A 22,421-nucleotide genomic window follows, 5' to 3' on the forward strand; every position below is an offset into this window, starting at 1 on the left:
ATCAGTAGATCTCGTTGTTTGTAGCAAAGTACGAGGATGCCTATTTCTACGTTTTACTCACAGCTTCAAATACTGCCAAAAATTTTCAAGTAAGTTTTAAAAGTTGGGAACTACTTTGTAAGCCAGACCAGGTGGAATAAATTGCCTAAATGTTTATCAAACAATGCATAAACACTTTGATCATTGCGAACACCTCTGTTGTCACCTTGGAAGTTCCACTGTATGTTCATCACGAAGATATTAGAGAAATAGCAACATGTGATCGCTGAGAAAACCCAAATAATCATGTTGGTTATGTTCACATTCAACTATGTAAAGGAGACGAAATCATGGTACGAAAAATATCCTCACCATCACAGAATTTCCTCCAGACTGAATCACACACTGTGTGCGAAATGCTTCAGTGCAATTTCAGTGCTCTTAAGGCTTTGCATTACTAAAGTACAGACAAAGACGAGACTCGTGGAGTCGCTCTATAGCTTTGCAGTCTCCAACTGTCAAATTTTTGTTTTCTTGAGGTTTTGGAAGGCTTGCAACTTTATTCATCACAGTGAGAACTCAACTGTTTCCTGATACTTAATTCCGAATGCCCATTTCGTGGAGTTTCCTTCGCAATATTCCTTCGAGAATTGATTAGGATGGACCTGCACTCACGAACTGCAGCCATTCCTGTCGAGTTCCCTTAACCAGGTGTAAAAAAACTCGTCAACAGTCCCTCTGAGTTATGATATTTATAATATCACAGTTCTTACGCGGGTTTGCGTTCGTACACGTGTTGAACCAATCCTTGGAGACATATTGGACAGTCTGCCTCAATACACTAAAAAAAAATTTGACAAATTTATTTATTGTGTGTGTGCATGGTCATATCCAAACACAACGACATGACATTCAGTCACATCTTTGCCTTGACTGATCTTGACCAGCTGGCACATTAATTCCAGTTAACTGCAGTGGACTTGAGTAAGCGGTGGTGTGTCATTTAAACATGTGTTATTCGTGAAATGAATCGCTTTCTGTTAAAAGAGCGTATGTGCAATAAAAAAATTGTCCGGAAATGACAAAAACTATTTTCTTACGAGACGGTTTGGTTTATGAAAAAAAGAAGAATGCCTTATATTTATAACAAGTCTCAAGAAACACATGTCCCTTTAACACAAATTGTTACATCTACCTCTAAAACATTCATTTCTTTTAAAAAGTTAAAATTGTGAAAAATGTTACATACGCCTTTTTAACGAAAACCGATTCAAATGTCATATATAGCGGGAATGGATCAATATCAGTTCTACAGAGGGTATTAATTTCTTGTCTGACGTGCTTATCATCATAAGAACCACACACTTCAATTTTCTTTTAATTAGATCATATCAAATTACTTATCACTTATTTATTTGGGTTCAAATTTAGTCGTAAAGTACTAATCTCTGGTGCTTAGTGGATAGGTCCCTGGTTACAACCCCGGAAGTCTGAGTTTGTGATGAACAACAATATGACAGTGGATTTTCTCAAAATTCTTTTTCTCCCCCATTCTAATTCCACTAATACTTCTATAATCATTCACTTTCATTAATCACCATTTAGTCCCAAGGACATATCTAATTTTATATTTTAAACTGAAAATTTTATTTACTTACGTATACAATGTTTAAATAAAAATTTACACATACACCTGAATACTCTCACCTTTCTAACAATATTCCATTTCGCTACTCCGCAATTTAACATTTTAAATTTAGCCTCAACCAATCTAAAGAAAACGTAAGTAAAAAAACAAAAAAAAAAAGTATATCGCCTTGACCTTTCCGCAACTACTGTTAGGTTTTCTAATGCAACGACACGGAGGAAAAGCACTTAAACTGTTTGATGGTTTAGAGTTGAGTTGAGTTAATTTTGAGTTTAACGTCCCTTTCAGCAGTGAGCCTAAATGAGACGGGACCTATTGATTAACATGGAATCCGAACCACATGAGCTCCCGCCGGGAATCGAACCAAGGTTTCCCACGCCAAAGGCGCGTACGCTAATCGCTTACCACGAACGAGCTCTTGATGGTTTAGACTTCAATATCTCTTTAGAACAATGACAATATCGGAAGACGTGGATTAAAGCTTAATGTAGGATCAGTGACTGGTTTTGAGAAAAATCACATTTGTATTTTTTTTTCTACAAGCCAAGGGAAGAAATTTTACTGAATGTTCTAATTATTGTACGCATCTGTCTCTTGTATACATCCTTAATTGTCATATCTAAAAAATGGATTATTAACAAAATCCCCTCCTTTAAACTTGTAGTAAAAATCTAATTGTTAGGGTCTACCTGTATTTTGCGGTCACTCACCTGAAATAATTTCTATAGAGGTTAACTTTCTATAACAATGATGATAAGAAATGTTTACCTCCTAAATGGGATTAAAACTTAATTTTTACCGATGTGACTTCTCTCGAGAGCCGCCATTGCATTCGATCTGAATAACATTAGCTGCTAACGGAAATCGAGCTCGGGTCTCCAACACTAAAGGTAGAAATGCTAAGCGTTTAACCATGCGGGAGCGAAAAAATTTGGTACCGGTATATTATATAAAAATTAGCTATATTAAAAAATTAGGTATTATAAAGATATATCTAATATTTCAAATTCAATAAAAACAAAACTGGTTTCTTCCGTTGCAATTGGAATTATAGTTTTAGCTTTGCTTTACAGTTTCTATATAACCCTTGTATATTTAAATGAAAGGAGGGGCGCAAGTAAAAGAAAAGGAGAAAACTTTTCACTGTTGAGCTACTTCCTTCCTCTCTCTCCTATTCTTTCTTCCTCTTTCGTTTTTGACCGCTTTAGTTAGAATGTGATCAACAAAAGATTCGAAGAACAAGAAGACCGTTACCGGAAGTAGGCCACAGCGAGAGCCGAAGAAAGTTAAAACAGGCGAGAAAACTGACCTACACTGACTGCAAGCAGTGTAATCGAATGGAAAAGAAAAACTTTAGTATAACGAACGACTACTCAATCAAAAAAAGGCGTTGCATAGAACTCTGCAAGCAAACTCTGTTTTAGTTTTTGACAAATGGAGAAAGAAAAGATTTCAACCGAACTGGAGGTGGAGTAGCTAAGAAAGACTGGACTGAACGAAGAAGCCGGATCCTGTCCTCCTGCCTTGACATTGCATTATATTTGCCGGGACAAGTAAACATAACGGACGGAAGTAGGTGTTGCGGCGGCGAAAGTTGATCTCCAAACAAGATCACCCAACTGAGATGAAAGTGGTTCGATTCTTATCTCTCTTCTTTCTCTTTCTGTTTCGTTCTTTCTTCAGTTTGCTTGTGCCTCGAAGCACAAACGGAATTGCAACTTGTAGTATATGGTTTTTAAAAAGACACACACGTGATTCTCTCATACTCATCGGAGAGAGATGCATGAATGACTTGGTAGGTCGATTACCCCTAGCGCAGAGTTTTGTTGTGGATTATTAACAATTTATGGATTATTTTGCAGTGGTTTATTAACAATTTATGGATTATTTTGCAGAAACATGCTGATTATGCTAATAATACGTATGCAGTAGATGAATCTGAAATTGTAAAGTCTACATACGATATTACAAATAGTATGTGCGTAAGGAGTATGTGTGTCATTCTGAGAAAAGGACAAAGAACAATCTGCTAATTAACCGTTAATTCTGCTACATTATCGTAACAATTTATCCCAGCAAAACAAATAATAATAATAAACAGTCAATTATTATTATTGGCATCGAATGACATACTTCTAAGCGTCACCAAGCTTGATTTTCTAATAATAATAATAATAATAATAATAATAATAATAATAATAATAATAATAATAATAATAATAATAATAATAATAATAATAAATCTCAATGAGAATGACAATTTTCCATCAAGGATATTGCTTTATTCAGCTCGATATATATAATATATCAACTAATAGCCTACATCCTATACTTAACAATATTTTAGCTAATCAGAAATTAAAATTTAAGAGTTCATGAGAATTTTAGGCTATTGCCATTCACCATACTGTGTGTATTGTCGTTTTGCTAGTATCATAATAAAGAGCTTCATGAAATGAAAATGAAATGAAATATTCCAGTTTATCGTCCTACGTTTATGACCTTTAAGCTAACGGAGACCGGATGATAAAGACAAGTGAATGATGCTGGAAGAATTGGTGGAATGATAATGTGGTAGGAAATGGGAGTAGCCCCGAGAAATCCTGCGGACACACTGTTGTCCACCAAAAACTTAGTTAGCCAGGGTTCGAACCAGGGAACCCACACACTAGAGGTAAGCGCTTTACGAAAAGCTTCATAAGAATGTATTTTAGTATCAGTTTCATCTCAGTAAGTGACATCTCGAGCACACATTTTTTTTTTTAGATTTATAAATTAAACTATTTTCCTCAATTTTTTTTTCAAAAAGTGCGCATGAGGTTTTAGACTTACCCTTATCATTTTGTTTACGTTCCCATATCAATAAGATATATCGATTTCTGTTTGTATCGTGTTTTTGGACTTTTTTATTTTTTTGTTAAACGCAAATGATAGTGTAGAATTAAAATTCAAAAAGACATGTTCAGAGATGAGACATACACAAATTGATAGATTTCATTGATATGGGCATGCAGACATAATGATATGAGTAAGTTCAATAACTCATGTGTAGTTTTCGAGAAAATCAATATTGTTTGCATTATTCTAAAAATTAATGCTGTACGACAACCACGCCATCTATTAAGGTGAATCGCGTTCTGAAGTACACTCTCATCAAGCTCTTTCAGTATTACATTAGCTAGACTACCGTACGTAGCATAATTAGTGAGATATAACCAGAAAATTACTATTAACTCTAAAATGTTACCACAAAATTACTATTAACTCTAAAATGTTACCACAAAATTACTATTAACTCTAAAATGTTACTACAAAATTACTATTAACTCAAATGTTACCACAAAATTACTATTAACTCTAAAATGTTACCATAAAATTACTATTAATTCTAAAATGTTACCACAAAATTACTATTAACCCTAAAATGTTAGTTTTTGTGTTACTATAATATTGTCCAAAGGTGATATATATAGAAATCGATATATTATATCAAAGTGACTAAAATTATGTGCTTAACATTAAATTCTATGAGTAGTAGTAAATGGAGAAAAACATGATTTTATTACACAAGAAAGTACAATGTCATTCGTTGCCAATAATATTAGCCAGTTTTTTTTCTGCTGAAGCAGATAGTGTCTATTGTTGTTCGTCTTTTACGCACAAGTGTCTCACATACCCTTAATAGACGCATACAGGTAGTCCTAACGCAGTAGTAAATAAATTAAAATGAAATGATTTTTTTTTTCAGTTTAATGTCCCACGATTATGTCTTTTATTGTAACGGAGACGGACGAATAAGGCAAGTAATGATGATGGAAGAATTGGTGAAATGACAATGTGGAAGGAAATAAGAAAACACATGGACACGATGTTGTCCACCACAAACTTCCATGTCCGGGGATCGAACCAGAACCCCATGCACCAGAGATAAGTCAACACAGTAGTGTCATTTCAGATTTTGGCAGGGAGAGGAGCAAGATTATCCATCAACATAAAGAGTTCCACGTTTCTTGTTAGTATATTAGGATACAATTTATTAAAAAGCATGTGCTTCTCAAACGCAGGTATGAGAGCAATTGTCCTCTGCCTTCCCCAAATTACGCTCCTGTCTTATCAATTACACACACACTATTTGTAACTAATTAAAATATCAAGGAAATAAAAATAAGATAAAATAAAATCTTTGAGTTTTACGTCCCACGCTTATGCCGATTAGGCTAAAGGAGACGGTGATGATGAAGAATGAATAAAATGGTGGAATGAAGAACATGGGATGAAACGGGAGAACCCCAAGGAAACCCACGCACACGGTGTTTGTCCACCACAAAGTCCACACAGCGCGAGCTGGGATCGAACTAGGGACCCCATACACCAGAGGTGAACGCTCTACCACTGAACCACCGCGGCCCCTCAATGACGAAAATTTAGGCTGAATCGAGTTAAAAGAAGAAAAACTATAATAAATTGTTTCGCCTTGTCTATAAAAATCTATTGATAAACACAGTGATTATAAGATAATTGTTTACTGCATCACCCGTAAGTAGCTAAGTACAAATCATCCAAGCATTACAGCCAAAACATGAAACATTTCCTGTCACACAAACTGTACCCACGATGCTTAATTTGTGCGTGTTGCGTATGATGAAAGACGTAATAATGTTAGTAGCAATGTTATACGTAACGATTACGTAAATCCAGTAAAGTATTCAATTGCGATGGAACAATCCGAAAGGAATAAAAATTAATTTATTAGAATGAATTGGATCATCATATTGTAGGGAAAAACATATGCAGTATTACTCTTTTTTCTTAGATATGTTCCAGAAATGCCAAAAATGCCAGAAATGGAACTGATTATAACATGTTTCAGAGATGATGGTTCAACTCATTAATTCTGTTATAATATAACTGGGAATTGCACAAATATAAACAGCCATAATCTTAAATGGACCTCATTTGAAGTTTGTATTTCAATTGAACAGGGTACAATCAATAAACACTTCAAAGATGCCATTGATGAGTTCAGTGAATAAAAAAAAAATAATCTAAATTTTCGTCTTACAGTTATGTCCTAAGTCATGTTTTAAGGAAACAAATGGATAATGAAGGTGACCTATTATGGAAGGATTTGTAGTATGAAAATGTGGGAGAACGATAGTCTTCGGAACTAGATCACCAAATATTTCAGCAGGTGCAATGTTAATGCCGTAATTGTGTGTATGATCATGCATAACTTCTACATAAGTGCACCGATTTTAATTATTACCTTCTATCTGAAGGAATGTACTTCTGCCGTGGCTTCCTGAAAGAATGTAGTCCCATTAGGATCTAATCAGGCACGTAGCCAGGATTTCATGAATGGGGGGGGGGTCCGTGACATGAAATACTGTGGTCATCACACAAGGGGTTCGATCATTCTAAACAATTTTACTGGAACATATATTGGTTCATTTTGCCAGGATTTCGTAGCTAGGGGGAGCGTGACATGAAATTATGAGGGCCAAGGAGCTCGATCAATCTAGACTACTTTACTATCAACATATATTGGTTTGTGAGGAAATGTTGGTAAGTATTTTAATAAACTATGAAGAAATCTCGAGTGAAAGAATGAAAAAAAAAGTATTGAAAAAGATTAGACAATATTTACATCCTTCCTCTGTTTATTCAAATATAACAATTTTCCTTTCATTATGACAACTATTGTAAAAAGTACATATTCACTATCAGAAAAAGTATATACTCAATAATTCTTGTAAAATGTTTTGCAATGTCTGCGTTCCTTTTTCTGTTGAATCAAATGTTAACAGAACATTCTTTCCACATGTATTTTTGTTTTTATTATTCCGTCAACTACTGTCTGTTTCAAATGACAGGTTAAAGGAGAAGTAGAAAATTGTTTTTGAAATAACATGTTTGATTCTGCAAGGATGCGATGACGAAAAATTATGATAAAAAAGTCTACTGTTACACAACGGCATTATGCTTTCGGAAGCTTGAAATCTCCCTGACTAGTAACAGAAATTCTGAGAATTCCGTAACTTTTCTAGAAATTTCAAATTCACTGTCTCTTCCAGGATATATCGCTCACCTCGCAACCATGTATTGCAAGTAATACAAATTTCCTCATAAGAAAGAGTAGCCAAAGGCTTGCTGTGTTTTTTTTTTTTTTTAAATTTTTAACGCGATCCTTCTTTTTCTCATTTCTTTTTGTTTCATCCTTCCCTAATTTTTTCATTTCTGGTCTCGAAGGGGAGGGGGTTCGGACCCCCCGGACCCCCTCTTTGGCTACGTGCCTGATCTAATGATAGTATTTCAAGCTAGAACATGAAACTCTTCAATGGATGATGGTGTTAATACCATGATTGAGTGTAACCAGGTTCACGTATAACAGTATATATACTATATATATATATATATATATATATATATATATATATATATATATATATATATATATATATATATATATATATATATATATATATATATATATAATACAGAAACCGAAGAAAAATATTTGTTCACGCATTTTTCATAGGGCGATCCATTTTATAAGAAGTTCAAGCCATACATCAACTATTGAGATAACGAAAAAAGTGGAAAAATAAAAATAAACTTCAAAAAGTACTCACCGATTTAAAAGGGGCTTTTAAAAATGTAGAAATAACTTTTTATATTAAAAAATCAACAGACTTCAAAAATATGTAAGAAAGTTACTTAAAAAGCGCTAAAAGCCTAAAAATCTGTCTATTATAAAAAAATTTAGAAATGTATGCTAAGCCAAGCAAATTAAACCTTAATGTAATTCCCATTCAAACTATAGTTTTATGTTGGACAATAATTTGTTTCACTTGACGTAGGCTTCAATTATTTTAATATTATTGATAAGAATATTTTAGCACTTTTTAAAGTTAATCTTTTCCTTTTTAACGCCTTTTAAATTATCTTATCTTTTAAATGCCTTTTTAAAGTTGGTTATTATGTTATTTCTTTAAAAACAAAATGTATTCTCCATTTTTTCGAAAACTACACATGAGGTCTTACATAACATTCGCGCATATAACTTTATTCAAATAATAGTCTTATTCCTTTCCACAATTCTGTTCTTTTCGTTAAACAACAATAACGTTGTAGAATTTATGTTTCCTTCAAATATAGTTCAGACTGTGTTGATTTTTTAAAAATTTATTGTCATTATATAAATCTTTTATATTGCTTAAATTACATTTGATTATTTAATATATATATATATATATATATATATATATATATATATATATATATATATATATATATATATATATATACAGGGCCGGATTTAAGGGGTGCACTCCCTTCATGTTTCCGTTTGGGCGTTAAGAGAAAGTGGGGTTTTACAAAAGCAATAGTTTAAGTCGATTTTCTGAAGGCTGAAGGAAAAGGATTCACGAAGCAAAGCAATAAAACATTTGTCAAGTACGGAAGAAAACAGAAGCCAGGAAGAGACAAATTTTCCTGTTTATCACTTTCGACTCTCTTTAAAATAACCCCTGTTCTATGTATCAGGTGTAAAGAATATGAGCACATGTCACTTTGAAGAGTTTCAATGAGACTGGTTATTCTTTTAGTTGTGGTGCACCCCCCCCCCCTTTCAGAAAATCCTGGATCTGACCCTGTATGTATATAAAACAGAACCTTATTTCAGGAAGTAAAGGACATTTGAACCGATTTGAACAAGAAACCTAAAATTCGAGTTCAGTTCAAAGAAAATAAAAAAAAGGAAAAGATTTTTTCCATATAAATCAAAGACTAAGAATCAAAGATGATGTAATATGCAAGCGACTCAGCAGACTGATATAGAAATGATTGGTATAAATAATATAGAACAATTTACAAAAATTTCTCTCTCTCTCGTATCGACACTGCATTTTAAGGAAATCCTACTCGAAAATGGAAATTTGCCAAAAACTGCAGGTAAGCCTTCAACAAAAAGCTAACTGCATACAACATAGATAAATAAGTATCTAATGAGCACTAAATTCATATTTGGAAATGACGGGCGACAAGCAAAAAAAAAAAAAAAAAAAAAGTACAAAACTATTTATAATACAAAAACACCTCAGTAGCCCAAATATCCTGTTGACCTCTGTTGTTGATTGTAGAAGACAAGTGGCATAATGAAATGAAACTTTAGTTTAAAGTGCCACAGATAAGCAATTTAGACTAAAGCAAAGGGTAATTAATGAAAGTAAAAGATTGTGAAATTATTATTTTTTTTGTACTCTCCCACCGGTAATTGAACCCGGGATCACAAGGAAGCTCGTGCATAGTGAAAGCTAGAGTACTTTTAATTTTATTCGTTATTTAAATAGTTCGAATAGTTTTGTTGTATTATTCCAATATTCCTTTTCAATATTTAAATAATTGTTTGAGTAATTATCCATTATCTAAATAATTGTTTGATTAATTATTCTTTTTCCGAATAATTATTCGTTATTTGAATAGTCGTCCGAATAAGCAATCTTTTTGCAAATAACGTTCGAACAGTTGTTCGTTATCTCAATAATTCTTCGATAAATTATTCATTACTCGAATAATTGTTGGTCCCTGGTTCGATTCCCGGTGGGGACACTCAGTCGAAAAAATGTAAAAGCTTTTCCAGGCTATCCATCCTGGGTCAGGTTTTCCTCATTCACACGAGGCAAATGCCGGGATGGTACCTAATATAATGGTCCCAGTCCGCTTCCTTCCTTCCCCTTCCCCAGATAGTGTGATCGCCGAGGGACGTCATCCCTCATATGTGACGGACTAACATGGCCATAGACAGGGTCGGATCCAGGATTTTCTGAATGGGGTGCACCATGACTACTAAAATAACCAGTTCCATTGAAACTCTTCAAAGTGACATGTATCAATATTCTTTACACCTGATACATAGAAAGATGGGGGGGGAGGTATTTTAAAAAGTGTCGCAAGTGATATGCAAGAAAAATTGTTCTCTTCTTCTGGCTTCTGTTTTCTTTCCTACTTGACAAACGTTATATTGCTTTGCTTGGTGAATCCTCTTCCTTCAACCTTCAGAAAATCGACTTAAACTATTGCTTTTGCAAAATCCCGCTTTCTTTTAAGCCCCAAACGGAAACATGACCGCAGAAAATTTCGGAAAGTGTCGCTATTTTCAGTGCTAACTTCACATTTTAGATAGTGTATATTTACAACGAAGGAGGGATGCACGTGCACCGGTGCACCCCCCCTAAATCCGGCCCTGGCCATAGATGATGAGAGCCCAGAATTCTAAATCATAACCGTAATTCTAATCGAATAATTACATGTTATCTGAATAAACGTTTGATTTGATTTTGAGTTTCAGCAGCGAGACTGTATGGAACGCGGACCTACAGCTTAACGTGAAATCCAAGCCACATAAGCTCCCGTCGGGAATCGAACCCAGATCACCCACGCCAAAGAGCGTACGCTAACTGCTTAGTCAAGAGGAAACTCCTGAATAAATGTTTCAATAATATTCGTTATCTGAATATTTATCCATTATCCGAGTAATTGTTCTAACAATAATCCGGTATCTGAATAAGCACTCGAACAATTATTCGTTATCCAACTAATTGTTGGAATAGTTATTCGGATAACGAATATTCGAAGAATACATTATTTCAATAATTAATTATTATAACTTTTACAGCTCTACTGAAAACTCATAAGAGTCCCTGGCTTGATGGCAGTCTTTGTAAGTTTGTTATACGAACGTCATTTCTGTGAGATTTCTCGGTTTTATGTTTCTTTCCATATTATCATATCACAGCCTGCACGGCATATCAACAAACATAAAATAAAGAACGCAGATAATAACTTAAATCTTATCTGTGTAGTTGAAGCTCGTCAACACAACTCCTGTCCTCCACGCTGGTCTAGTGGCTACCGCGCACGCCTCTAGTCCACGAAATCCCGGATTCGATTCCCGGTGGGAGAACCTTGAAATTTGAACATAATTACAGTGGTTCGAATTCCAGCTAAAACTCTAGGTTCATGTCCTACATGACAATGGTGCTTAAAGCGATGCTAAACTCGAATTCAAGCAACCAATAGAAACTCTGTCCGGTAATTGCAAATGATGTCTCGTGAAAGAAATGTGTGATTATTTTCTCATTAACACAGTTTTCCGTATATTCGTAGTATTCGTACAAGGATTTTTTTTTTTTTTTTACTATAATGGCCGATCTAAAGGGAATTATTATGTGTTACGCTTAAAGCCAGCTTGAACAACGGACAACACAATGTAATAACTTCCTTATTGACCAATATTACAGCGCAATTACAAGTAAATATTACAAATGTATGATATGTTAATATATTCACGTCTTGGTAGCTTCTGCACGTATTATTATTGAAAATAATATTTAATATGGATTTAGGTATTAATCTACAGCTGTTCTAGCAACTGTAAAAATAAATTAATGCATTCCTCCAAAGGCATATGTGAAATTAATGACACAGCTTCTATAGTGTTTGATATCTTGTTTATAACAGTTAAAAAAAGAAAAGAAGAAAGAAAGAAAGAAAGAAAAGCGCGTTCCGCATCCATTTTCATCTTGTTTGTGTTAATGAGATGTGACTTGTTAAAAAAAGAAAGAAAAAAAGAAACAAGCGGAATTTCAGATCACGTTGCTTTCACTTTTGCCCCAGTCCCTTCAATTTCTTGCAAAGCTCAGCACTAAACCTTGTTTCCTATACGGGAACTTTCTTCACTTTCTCCGTCATATATAAATATACATTTACTGAATAAATGCGTAACTTCAGTGAATTAATGTCAATGAGCATGTCACGAATAAATAAAAAAAAAAAGCTACATACGTGCATGATGATTCTTTTTCTATCATCATCATGACTGATACATATATAATGTTATATTTATACGTGTGCAGCCATAATGAGTATGAAAGTTTTTTTTTTTTTTTAATAATTATAGTCAGTACTTTCTTAATTTGTAACCCAAGTTCAAGAATAAGAGGCTACTTGTATTTAATAAACATGATCTTGTTTCTCTCTCTTAAAGTTTGTATAGCAAAAGTAATCTTGTCTCACTTTTGTACTATAAATGGTAATGCAAGAAAGTGTCCGTAACACACTGCAAAAAAAAGAAATGGTTAACTTTAGCCTAGATAAGGTTAAATGTAAATTATCTAGCTAGATTACTGTTTTCCACACAATTTTCGTTATTTTTGCAGTTGAAAGTAGAATGAAAAAATAGTAAATTTCAAAAAGTGAGGTTGCAGTAAATAGTGACAATAAATTGAGGCCTTGCAATTTGTGAAGACTATATATATATAAACTGATGTATTTTCCGAAGATTTTCTGCGTTTATCTTTCTATTTTTACAAAATTCCTTCTTTATAATTGAAAATACATCCATTATTAATAGGTTCCCTGCTTATTATATCTGAACTGTATAGAAAAACATGTTTATACATGTTTGAGCACAAAACTTAACAAGTTAAATGTTCAAGGCCTGGCCATAAAGAAAAAATGATATCACACGATACGGGCTGTTGTCCATATCAACATATACATATTTATAAATGTTAGCGTTATAAGACTCACATAATAAGTGAATGAAATGAGCACGGCACATCGATTCTTAGCTCTGTTATTTATGGCATACTTATTTTTTTATTCAAATAATCTAATGTCATTTACCTTTCTGGGGTAACGCTTAAAAATCAATAATAATTTTACTGGGTCTCGAACACGAAACCACGAACACTGAAGTTAAGAAATTATATCGAGCGAGAGTTCGCATAGAGGTAAATGAGTTTATTTTATTTATTTATTTTTAGATTTTTGTTTTGAGTTTTCAAAAACTATTTTTCTTGCTCTTGTTCTCGTACGAAGTTGTATGGTTAGTGGGCATTTTCCTTCAGGGTGACTTCCGCTGTAGCTAAAACTTCCGGTATTGGCCAGCATCGCGAGGCAAATCAAATAACTAATTCAGTACAGAATGTCAGAGAAATGCTGTGGAAGATAATATAGTAATAACACAAAACGAAAATTAAATTAATCAGGTCGACTATGTAATTTCTCCCTTCGACTATGTAATTTCTCAGGTCGACTATGTATATAAAAGTTTAGAAAGTTTTATTTTAAAATGTAACTTTACATATGGTTAATCTAGTCTTTGCAACGAACTATGTTGAATGACGTTAGTTTCTCAGAGCAATGTTGCAAAATTATAAGCGAAGTACTCCGAAAACATACATGCTAAGTTTATCGCAAAACTGATGACTTCCCGTAATAACTCCTCATACTTTTTATCTGATTGCAATGAAACTTCGAGCACGTATGATGATATGCTACTATTTTATTATTATTATTATTATTATTTTTAATTTGGAGATAACCAAATAAACAATATAGTATGAAGGGTAGAGGAAAACAAAGAACTTGATCGAGATTTTGCAAATAAAAGTTTTGCACACTCCGGCAATCCGAAGTTAGCTGCAGGTGGCATATGGAGAGAATGCAATTAACACTAGTAATATTAGTAGACGGATGAAGTAGTTCCTGGAAGGAAAATCTAGGTAACTGATAAACATCGAAGTGGCAGACTCGCAGTCAGTCAAGTTGAGAACCGGGATAAGCACAGAAGGTAATAGTGATTATGAACTGAGACAGAGAGTGTATCATCTGTACGGATTTCTTGAAACATGATAAAACAGTAAATAGTGTTCAGTGTTTGTAGACTTTTAAAAAATTGAGAAAAGGTCTTCTACAAGAAAGAAAACACAATGGTGTTGTTCGCCACTACAATAACGCCCTTCCCCAATGGAAATGTAACAGCTCATTGTTGATTGGTTCTTTGATTTTGACTTAAGCGTCCCGTTTAGCATCGAGGCTATATGAGATGTAGTGGAATCCGAACCACATGATCTCTCACCGCACAGGCCACTGTTAAAATAGGGTGATCTGTAAGTCCATTATACTCCTGATTTTGCCCCATCTTACTTCCGCTGGTTAACTCCTTCTGAAGACAACCATCGTCAATAGCATTTCAAAATATGAAACACATTATAATTGCAGTGAATGAATGGGTCAAAAAAACAACGTCCGATTTTTTTTCTTTTCTTTTAGAGAAGCGGGCTTCAGTATTGGATTCAACACAAACTTCTCCTTCATACAATTTAAGGAGTTCAGTTTACCAACCACAACTACCCTGTCTATCTGCGTGTCTATCCGTCCGGGAGACAAAGAATTTCAGGAACTACCCAATGGATCACCATCAATTTTGGCCAGGTTGTAGAGAATCAGAAGTTAGGAATCTAGTCCACTGATGGAGGTCATCCATCCAGTTGATCCGAAGATCCGGTTTCCCATGTATTCCTATAGGGAGTTTTTATACATGAATTGCCCCTTGATGATATGCAACCCAAATGTACTTAAAGATCAGGTGGGTTGTACACCATTCAGTTACAATATTCCTTCACACGTTGTACGTAACACTGCTACTTGTTTCTGCAGCACTGGCGGCATTACTTTCGGGATGATCTTTGTAATAAACATGAAGTTTGTAAAAACTAGGAAGCTAAGTTTTATTTTCTTAAAACTATTAAAAAACTCATACTAAAGGTCCATAACACTCTAGTGATTTCAGCTATTCCAATGTATCCTGTATTAAGACAACGAAACCTTAAAGAAAATTATAGCAGCAAAGAGTGAACTTTGAACATGGGGTTTAACAATATTTCGTTGACAATGATAATACAAAATTTTATAAAAGTGTTCAAACTAGAAACACATATATTTAACACGTGTATCGAAAGATGATATAATTAAACCCTTAGAGACAGGTGTGGCACACAAAGACACATGCGATCATTCCGTTAAAGTTGGATGTGGTTTATATAAACATGTGGACGGATAGGAGAGGTGTGGTTTATAAGGCATATTTGCATTTAATTTGTCAATTAAATCATTCATTTCTCAATCATAAGCTTGAATGCCTTTTAGGAAGTCAATTTTTTCCTCTGTAGAAAGTCGTCCCTAAAAGAAATCCTTTAGAGACGAACGTGACATATAAACACATGGTCGGTCATTGTATTGAGGACGGGAGTGGTATATAAACACAAAATACACGCACTCAACCGTTGATAGAAGAATTAAATTCAAGTTTTGATGATACTCTAATGTAAGTGCATCCCTTTCACCTATTCTGGGCTAGACATTGGGTTTATCACAAACGTTATATGGAATAGAAGTTTGGATAGTTTTCCATTGTTGTTTTCATATATTTATAAACACTTGGCATTTAAGAATTGGGACTATCTCTTTTTAAAAAGAATCATATAAGTATTCTAAAATAAGATAGTTTTAATTAGATTTTTAAAAGTTGTGATGATCAAAGTTCAACCATACTTGAACCTACTAAAAAAAAATGTTAATCATAATATAAACTAAATATGACATTTAAGTTGAAATTAATTTTAAAAAATATTTGTACTTACAGAGACATGAACGTTGCCATCTTTTTCTCGATTAAAACCACAGCATCTGATGGTTGTTGAATCATAACGTCACAGAAAATCTTCTTGGCACAAGGAGTCTCTTTCCAGCCGTCGTCACCGTAGCGTTTGAGATGTGCCATCAAGACATCCTGGTTCACTTCCAGACTATGCAGAATGTTTTGAAGATATTGTTGTTCCTTGACATCGGGATCCACGGATCTTCTACGTCGTGTATGTTCATCCTCTGAATCTATGGCCTCAATTGTGGTAGCACTTCTTTTTTTAGCATCCTCATCTAAATATCTTCCGACAGCGACAGCCCCGAGTCCTAAAGCTGCTCCTCCTGCCACAAGTCCCAAAGCTGGGATAACCAAAGAAGTGGTACCAGCAAGGGTTCCTACTTTTTCTGTTGCTTCGGTATCCAGTCCGCGGGAGAAACCAAGATTATGAGAGATTTTTTTCGATGCTTCCATGATAGGTTGCACAACAGGTCGCGTAAAATCACTCATACGGTCAATGCTACTCTGGAAATGCTCTCGGATTTTATCCCCAATGCGTTCCCAGAACGGTTTTTGTTTTTGATAGTACAATGACTCCTGTTGTCTTACAGGAAGTGGCTTCTTCAAAACATATTTATTTGGGTAACCGTAATCTCCGTAATTTGACGCGTAAGAAGAATGCGACGGAAGACTGTACCCGTTGGCTGTAGTCATTTTATAATTATAAGCTGGTTTTCCCTGTCCATAAGAAGCATAAGTGTAGGGGTAGCGCTTGTACTTAGTAGTGTATGCGTCCATTGCTTGCTGATATAAATGTGAAAGAGTTTTTTTCGGTTTTTGTGGCTTCATTGGGAGAACACTTGCAGTTGATAACTGTGGCGTGGCTGCAGCTGGTTCATAGCCGTAAGGATTTCTATCATCGTGTACATTCTGAGGATTATCTCTAACAAAGAAGACTGGTTTGTGTGTCGATACGTAGGAAGGTGAAGGAGTTCTCACAGTTTGTGGACCGTAGTCCGGATGAAGGTATTGCATTACGGGTGCTCGCACTCCTTCAGTTACTGATGCAACTTGTTGGGAAGCACTGTAAGGGTACGAACTGACAGGAAAGAAGCCACGAACAGATTGTGTTGAATTAGTTAATTGGTCAGGAAATAAGATACGGGCCTGAATTTGTTCGGTTTGAGTCGGTGGCTCATCGTTGTTAGATCTTGCACTACGCTCGCTAGTCAGCTCACGAACGCCACTAGTAACGATTTGCTCGAGTGGTAACGGGATAAGGGAGTCCTTCTTGGGGAAGAGTTTTCCGTTAATAACTCTAGCGTTTCTCCACACTTGTCTGTCTGACTCATCGTCAGGCATTCGGATACCTTCAATAATTGGAATTCCATCGGCACCTATCTCTAACTTGCGAGAATGTTTTCTGTTGACACTAACACCATACTGATCTTTCACTAACAAGGGAGTGGATGTGACATACACTGGCGAAGGAACTTTGGCCTTACTTCGACGAATGACGTCATCTTGTTTGGTCGACTTATCTTTCACAATGATTGAAGAAGGAAGTACCAACTTTAACCTTGATATGTCTTGCTGCTCTTTGAGGGCTTTGGCAACTTTTAAGGCAATTTCTGTCATGTTAACATCAGGAGGTGGTTCCGCTTCTTGATTGGCAGCTACAAAGGCCGCGAACAATGTCAGGAACACAAGATGTCCCCACATTGTCAACTGGTTCTGCAAATATACAAAAAGAGTACTTATTAAATAAATAAATAAATAAAAAAATTCTCTTAACTAAACGCTAACTTAAGACTAAGATTTCGGCAATATACTCTCAAGATTAGTAGCTTATTTATAATAAGTGATGTTAAAGATTAGAGCTGCGTCTGGCAAAAGTGAGGCTCCTATAAGGTACCATAATATTTAACGTATATATGTAACAACTTTTGATAATTACCCGTTCAATATAGCTAAAGAAGTACAATATATATTGTTCTATTATATTTGTAAGTAATAAAATGTGAGTGAGTACGCTTGGTAAATTGTTTTGCACATACAGTATATAAGACAGACAGTGATATAGGATTAATCTCCTAATTTTTATCTTCTTTTACGAATGTGAGAAATAAATCGTTAGATACATTTTATTTTCTTCACACTTAGAAGTAAGTTATGATCACATCTAACAAGATTTAGTCGTCAAATCAAATCTATCCAATCTATGAATACTTCTAGTCAAAAAAAATGTTTGGTATTTCTTTACTTTTATGATATTTTAAACATCTGTTTCTTTACAATGTAACGTTATCTTTCAGTTTTACGTCTCATAGTTATACCGTGTAGGCTAAAAGAGACGGTAATGAAGAGAATGGATGAAGTGGTGGAATGAAGAAAGTGGGAGGAAACGGGAACATACCAAGAAAACCTCCGCACACCGAGTTTATCCACCACAAAGCCTACTTGAGGCAAGAGCTGAAATCGAACCAGGGATTCCATGCACCAGAGGTGAACGCTTTATCATTAAGCCACCACAGTACTATCTGCTTCTTTGCCTCACAATGATAAACAAACACATTAAGAAACTGAAAACAATTTTTGAGAAAATAAGCGATACCATGGAATAAAAATAAAATATTATCAACAAATCATATCTTTATCATGTCTGTTAGAAACACTACATAGCTATTGTTAAATCAATTGATTCCAACATTCAAACCGATACTTTGGGATTTTAATCCTCATTATCTTAATATTTCCAAAGATCAAATGGAAACTTAGATAAATTAATATGTAGAATAATTTTATAATCTTATTCCTTATAAATTTTCAGTGTGTATTTTTCCTTGTATTCATGGCATTTACGGCTGTAGATGATGTCTCGTATTCCTTCTTGTATTAGTAGTTTTGTTGAGACTTATACTGAATGTTTAGTATTTATTTCGCCTTGCATTGGTGAGTTTTACCTCTGTAGTTGAGATTTACATTGATCATTTAGTATTCATCCATTATTATATATTTAACCGCTTTTTAAAGATTTACAGCTAACTTTTCAGTATTTATCTCTTCTTGTATTGGTGGCTTTTACCGCTTTAGTTGAGATCTATACTGAACTTTCAGTATTTATCTTTTCTTGCGTTGACGGGTTTTATAAATGTAGTTGAAATCTATACTGAATTTTCAGCATTTATTTCTTATTCTATTTTTGGCTTTTACTACTGTAGTTTGGATGTACAGCTTGCTTTTTCTACTGGATCAAGAAGTGAATGCAAACGTGAAACATCCTCATTAACAACAGCCTAGTGAAGAAATTTTACTATGCATTGCAATCAACTACAACAGTCTCGTTTTCTTTCTTTCTTAGGAGATGAAAAGTGTTTCTTTCATTAAACATTTTCTATTCATTTCAAAAGGGAGGAAAAGTAACATCAAACAAGGTAAGAAAACGATAAATAAAAATTCGTTTGAGATTGAGTAGTTTATTTTTTCTGACACATAGATAACCGTCATTTCCTCGTAACTTAGAGAACGAGTAAGTTCTTTATGCATTTGCTGGTAAATAAGTTTCTCTCCTTTACTTTCAACCACTTGGAACTGGAAAATTAAGTCTAGTTTTTTGCTTTTATTCTGACAAATTATATTGTTACTCTTGACAGTTAAATTATCACAAAAAATAAGAGAGAATTCAGTGCTTGGAAAAAACAAAATCTTAAGAAGAAGAAAGGGAAAATTTATTCAATAAGTTTCTCTTAACATCAGGTCATCTGTGTCACTTTCACGCTTTCTGGACAAAATCTTCATAATATCTTCTACAGTTTGTCTGTTCCAATCAACATAAATTTGCAAACGTAAAAGATCTTACTGTGCTTTTCCACCTGTGACTCTGTTAAACTGAAAATTCAACGATTCAACGTTGGCTACATTTCAAAAATACAGAAACTATATGTCATATTAATTTGGGAACACGTTTGACGGACTTCTGAGCACACAAATAATTATCTTGAGTGCTTGAACTCAATTAAAAAAACTTAACTGTAGCGTCAACAGCCGATAGCGCAGTACTAGACAACCTACTTGGCGCCGTCTGTATGTACTTTGTTTACAAATATAATGGATTTGATTATTAGAATGAAATCGACTGGCAACCCTTAGCTTATAAGATGATTTTGTGCCACTCTTCACGATTACGAGATAAATCAGCAATAATAAATAATACCGTAGCAAACACCACCAAAATCGAGTTGTGACAAACGACACGTGGCAAACTGCACATAATTAGGTAAATTCTTACGGAAGTGTTATTTTTAAAAGCATTAAATTCAGAAAATTTTTGGGAACTTTTTTGTTTATACTCTCTTCAATTTACTTATACCTTCAGGAACCATTTACATAAGCAATGGAGCCCTGGAACCACTCTTTCAAAATTCCAGAACTCATTAACTCGTTTCCTTGGAAGAAAACTCACTGGCTATGCCCTTCAACCAAAATTCTGGTTATAGTATTACTACACACAATTTAGAGAAGTGAAGAAGGTAACTACCACTAAAGCAACCACGTTTCAAAAAAGCTCCCTCGTGGTTTAGTGGTTGACGTTTTCGTCTTTGGTGCGAGAAAGCTGGGTTCGATCCCCAGATTAATTATGGTTCGAATCTCATATTAAACTGTAGGACAACGCCTCCTCTAACATTTCAAGAAGGTAAACTACAATGAAGAAAAAAAGCTATGAAGCTTAAGATAATTCTGATTATAAGAAGCCAACCTACATTTATTTATTAAATTTCATTCTTAGGGAATGATTGGTTCTCGTACACCACATACAAGATAGATATTGACTACCTACAATATAGCCTATACAATTGAAGATCTGATCCCCTTGACTGATTAAATATGATTTTAGTTCAGTTCGAGAAATGATTCACACGCGTACTTTCTAATGCTTCTTAAGGAGTTTGGTTTACCAAAACCCCTTTATCTATTTATCGTATCTGTCCGTCTGTCCATCCGAGAGGCAAAAAAAATCTCAAGAACTACTTGATGGATTATCATCAGTTTTGGCCAGAATATAGAGGATCAAAAGTCAGGAATCGAGATCATTGACGGAAGCGAGATTCAAGCAGGAAGTCGTGGAAATCAATCATTTCCGGTTTTAACGTTGATCACTATGGAGTAAAAATGGTAAGAGATACCGAGAAGCAGTTTCCTGCAAATCGATTAAACGTCCCAAGAATACTTTTCATATCCAACCCTAATCCTCTAGTAAAACCGAAAGTGATCGAAATTCACTATAACTTCCGGTTTGAATATTGATCTACAAACAGCAAAAACGCTAAGAAATAGCGAGAAGCGTATTTTTTTCCGGAATCGACTTAGCGTTCCAAAGATACTTAACATATTTCCACTTAACTCTATTCAAACCGGAAGTGACAGAAATCAATCACTTCCGGTTTTAGTGTTGATCACTATAGAGTAAAAAGCGGTAATAGATAGCAAGAAGCTACCTTTTGCAATCAATTAAGTGTCTATATCATATATTTAATCTCGTCTCTAGTCTCTATTTACTAAAACCAAAATTGGTAGATCTAGCACCACTTCCAGTTTCAGTATTAATTGAGAAAATATGCTATACAAAGCAAACTCCTTTACGCAGGGGTGCTCACAAAGGGGGGCTATGACGCAAACTGCGTCATTGAAATATTTGGGGGGGTAAAAATTTATATAAATATGTTTGATGGGATGTAAAAATTAATCAAAAAGATTTTTTTCATGGAAGAACACCTACGGATAGACAATTGGGGGGTGCGTCATGGACATAAGGGTGGGAAACCACTGCTTTACGTAGTGTATATGTGGCAATGCTAGATATGATACAACGATGTGATTTCTTATTGAATTGACAAGCAAAACTTTAGTAATCGTAAAATCAAAACACTTTACTTTCCATAAGTTAATGAAAATGTTACATTAAGTCGCACAATACTATAATGCATTAAAATATCCGTCACAATGGGATCTCCTTATTGTCTATTCCATCTTTCAACTTCTATCTCGTTCCCCAAAATATTTTGCAAAATACTTTGAAATTTGTTTATTAATAGAAAAATAAAATAGTTTACAAACAAATTACAAATAGGGTTGGTAGTAGTGATGTTTTTTACTTCTAATAACATTCCCTTAGCGGAATCATGTCCCTTACGTGCAATTAACTACAAATATATAGCAGTGGCGGATCCAGGGGGGCGATCGGGGCGATTCCCCCCAGAAGAGGAAACTTTCTTATTTTATATATATAAATAAAACCAATCCCAGAGT

The 22,421-nt window shown here is 34.5% G+C and overlaps 1 protein-coding gene across 2 annotated transcripts in view; it reads right to left on the bottom strand.

Annotated features, from left to right (window-relative positions):
* Nucleotides 1-22,421, bottom strand: part of LOC145695142 (uncharacterized) — a 74,150-nt gene that overhangs the window by 16,346 nt on the left and 35,383 nt on the right. For both annotated transcript variants that reach the window (XM_081772077.1, XM_081772078.1), the window contains exon 2: nucleotides 16,117-17,849. In XM_081772077.1, coding sequence (XP_081628203.1) covers nucleotides 16,117-17,837 — 1,721 coding nt within the window. In that variant the 5' untranslated portion in view covers nucleotides 17,838-17,849. The remainder of the gene's footprint in view (nucleotides 1-16,116; nucleotides 17,850-22,421) is intronic.

This window comes from Thermobia domestica, chromosome 9, assembly GCF_964235325.1.
Source record: "Thermobia domestica chromosome 9, izTheDome1.hap1.1, whole genome shotgun sequence".
NCBI lineage: Eukaryota > Metazoa > Arthropoda > Insecta > Zygentoma > Lepismatidae > Thermobia > Thermobia domestica.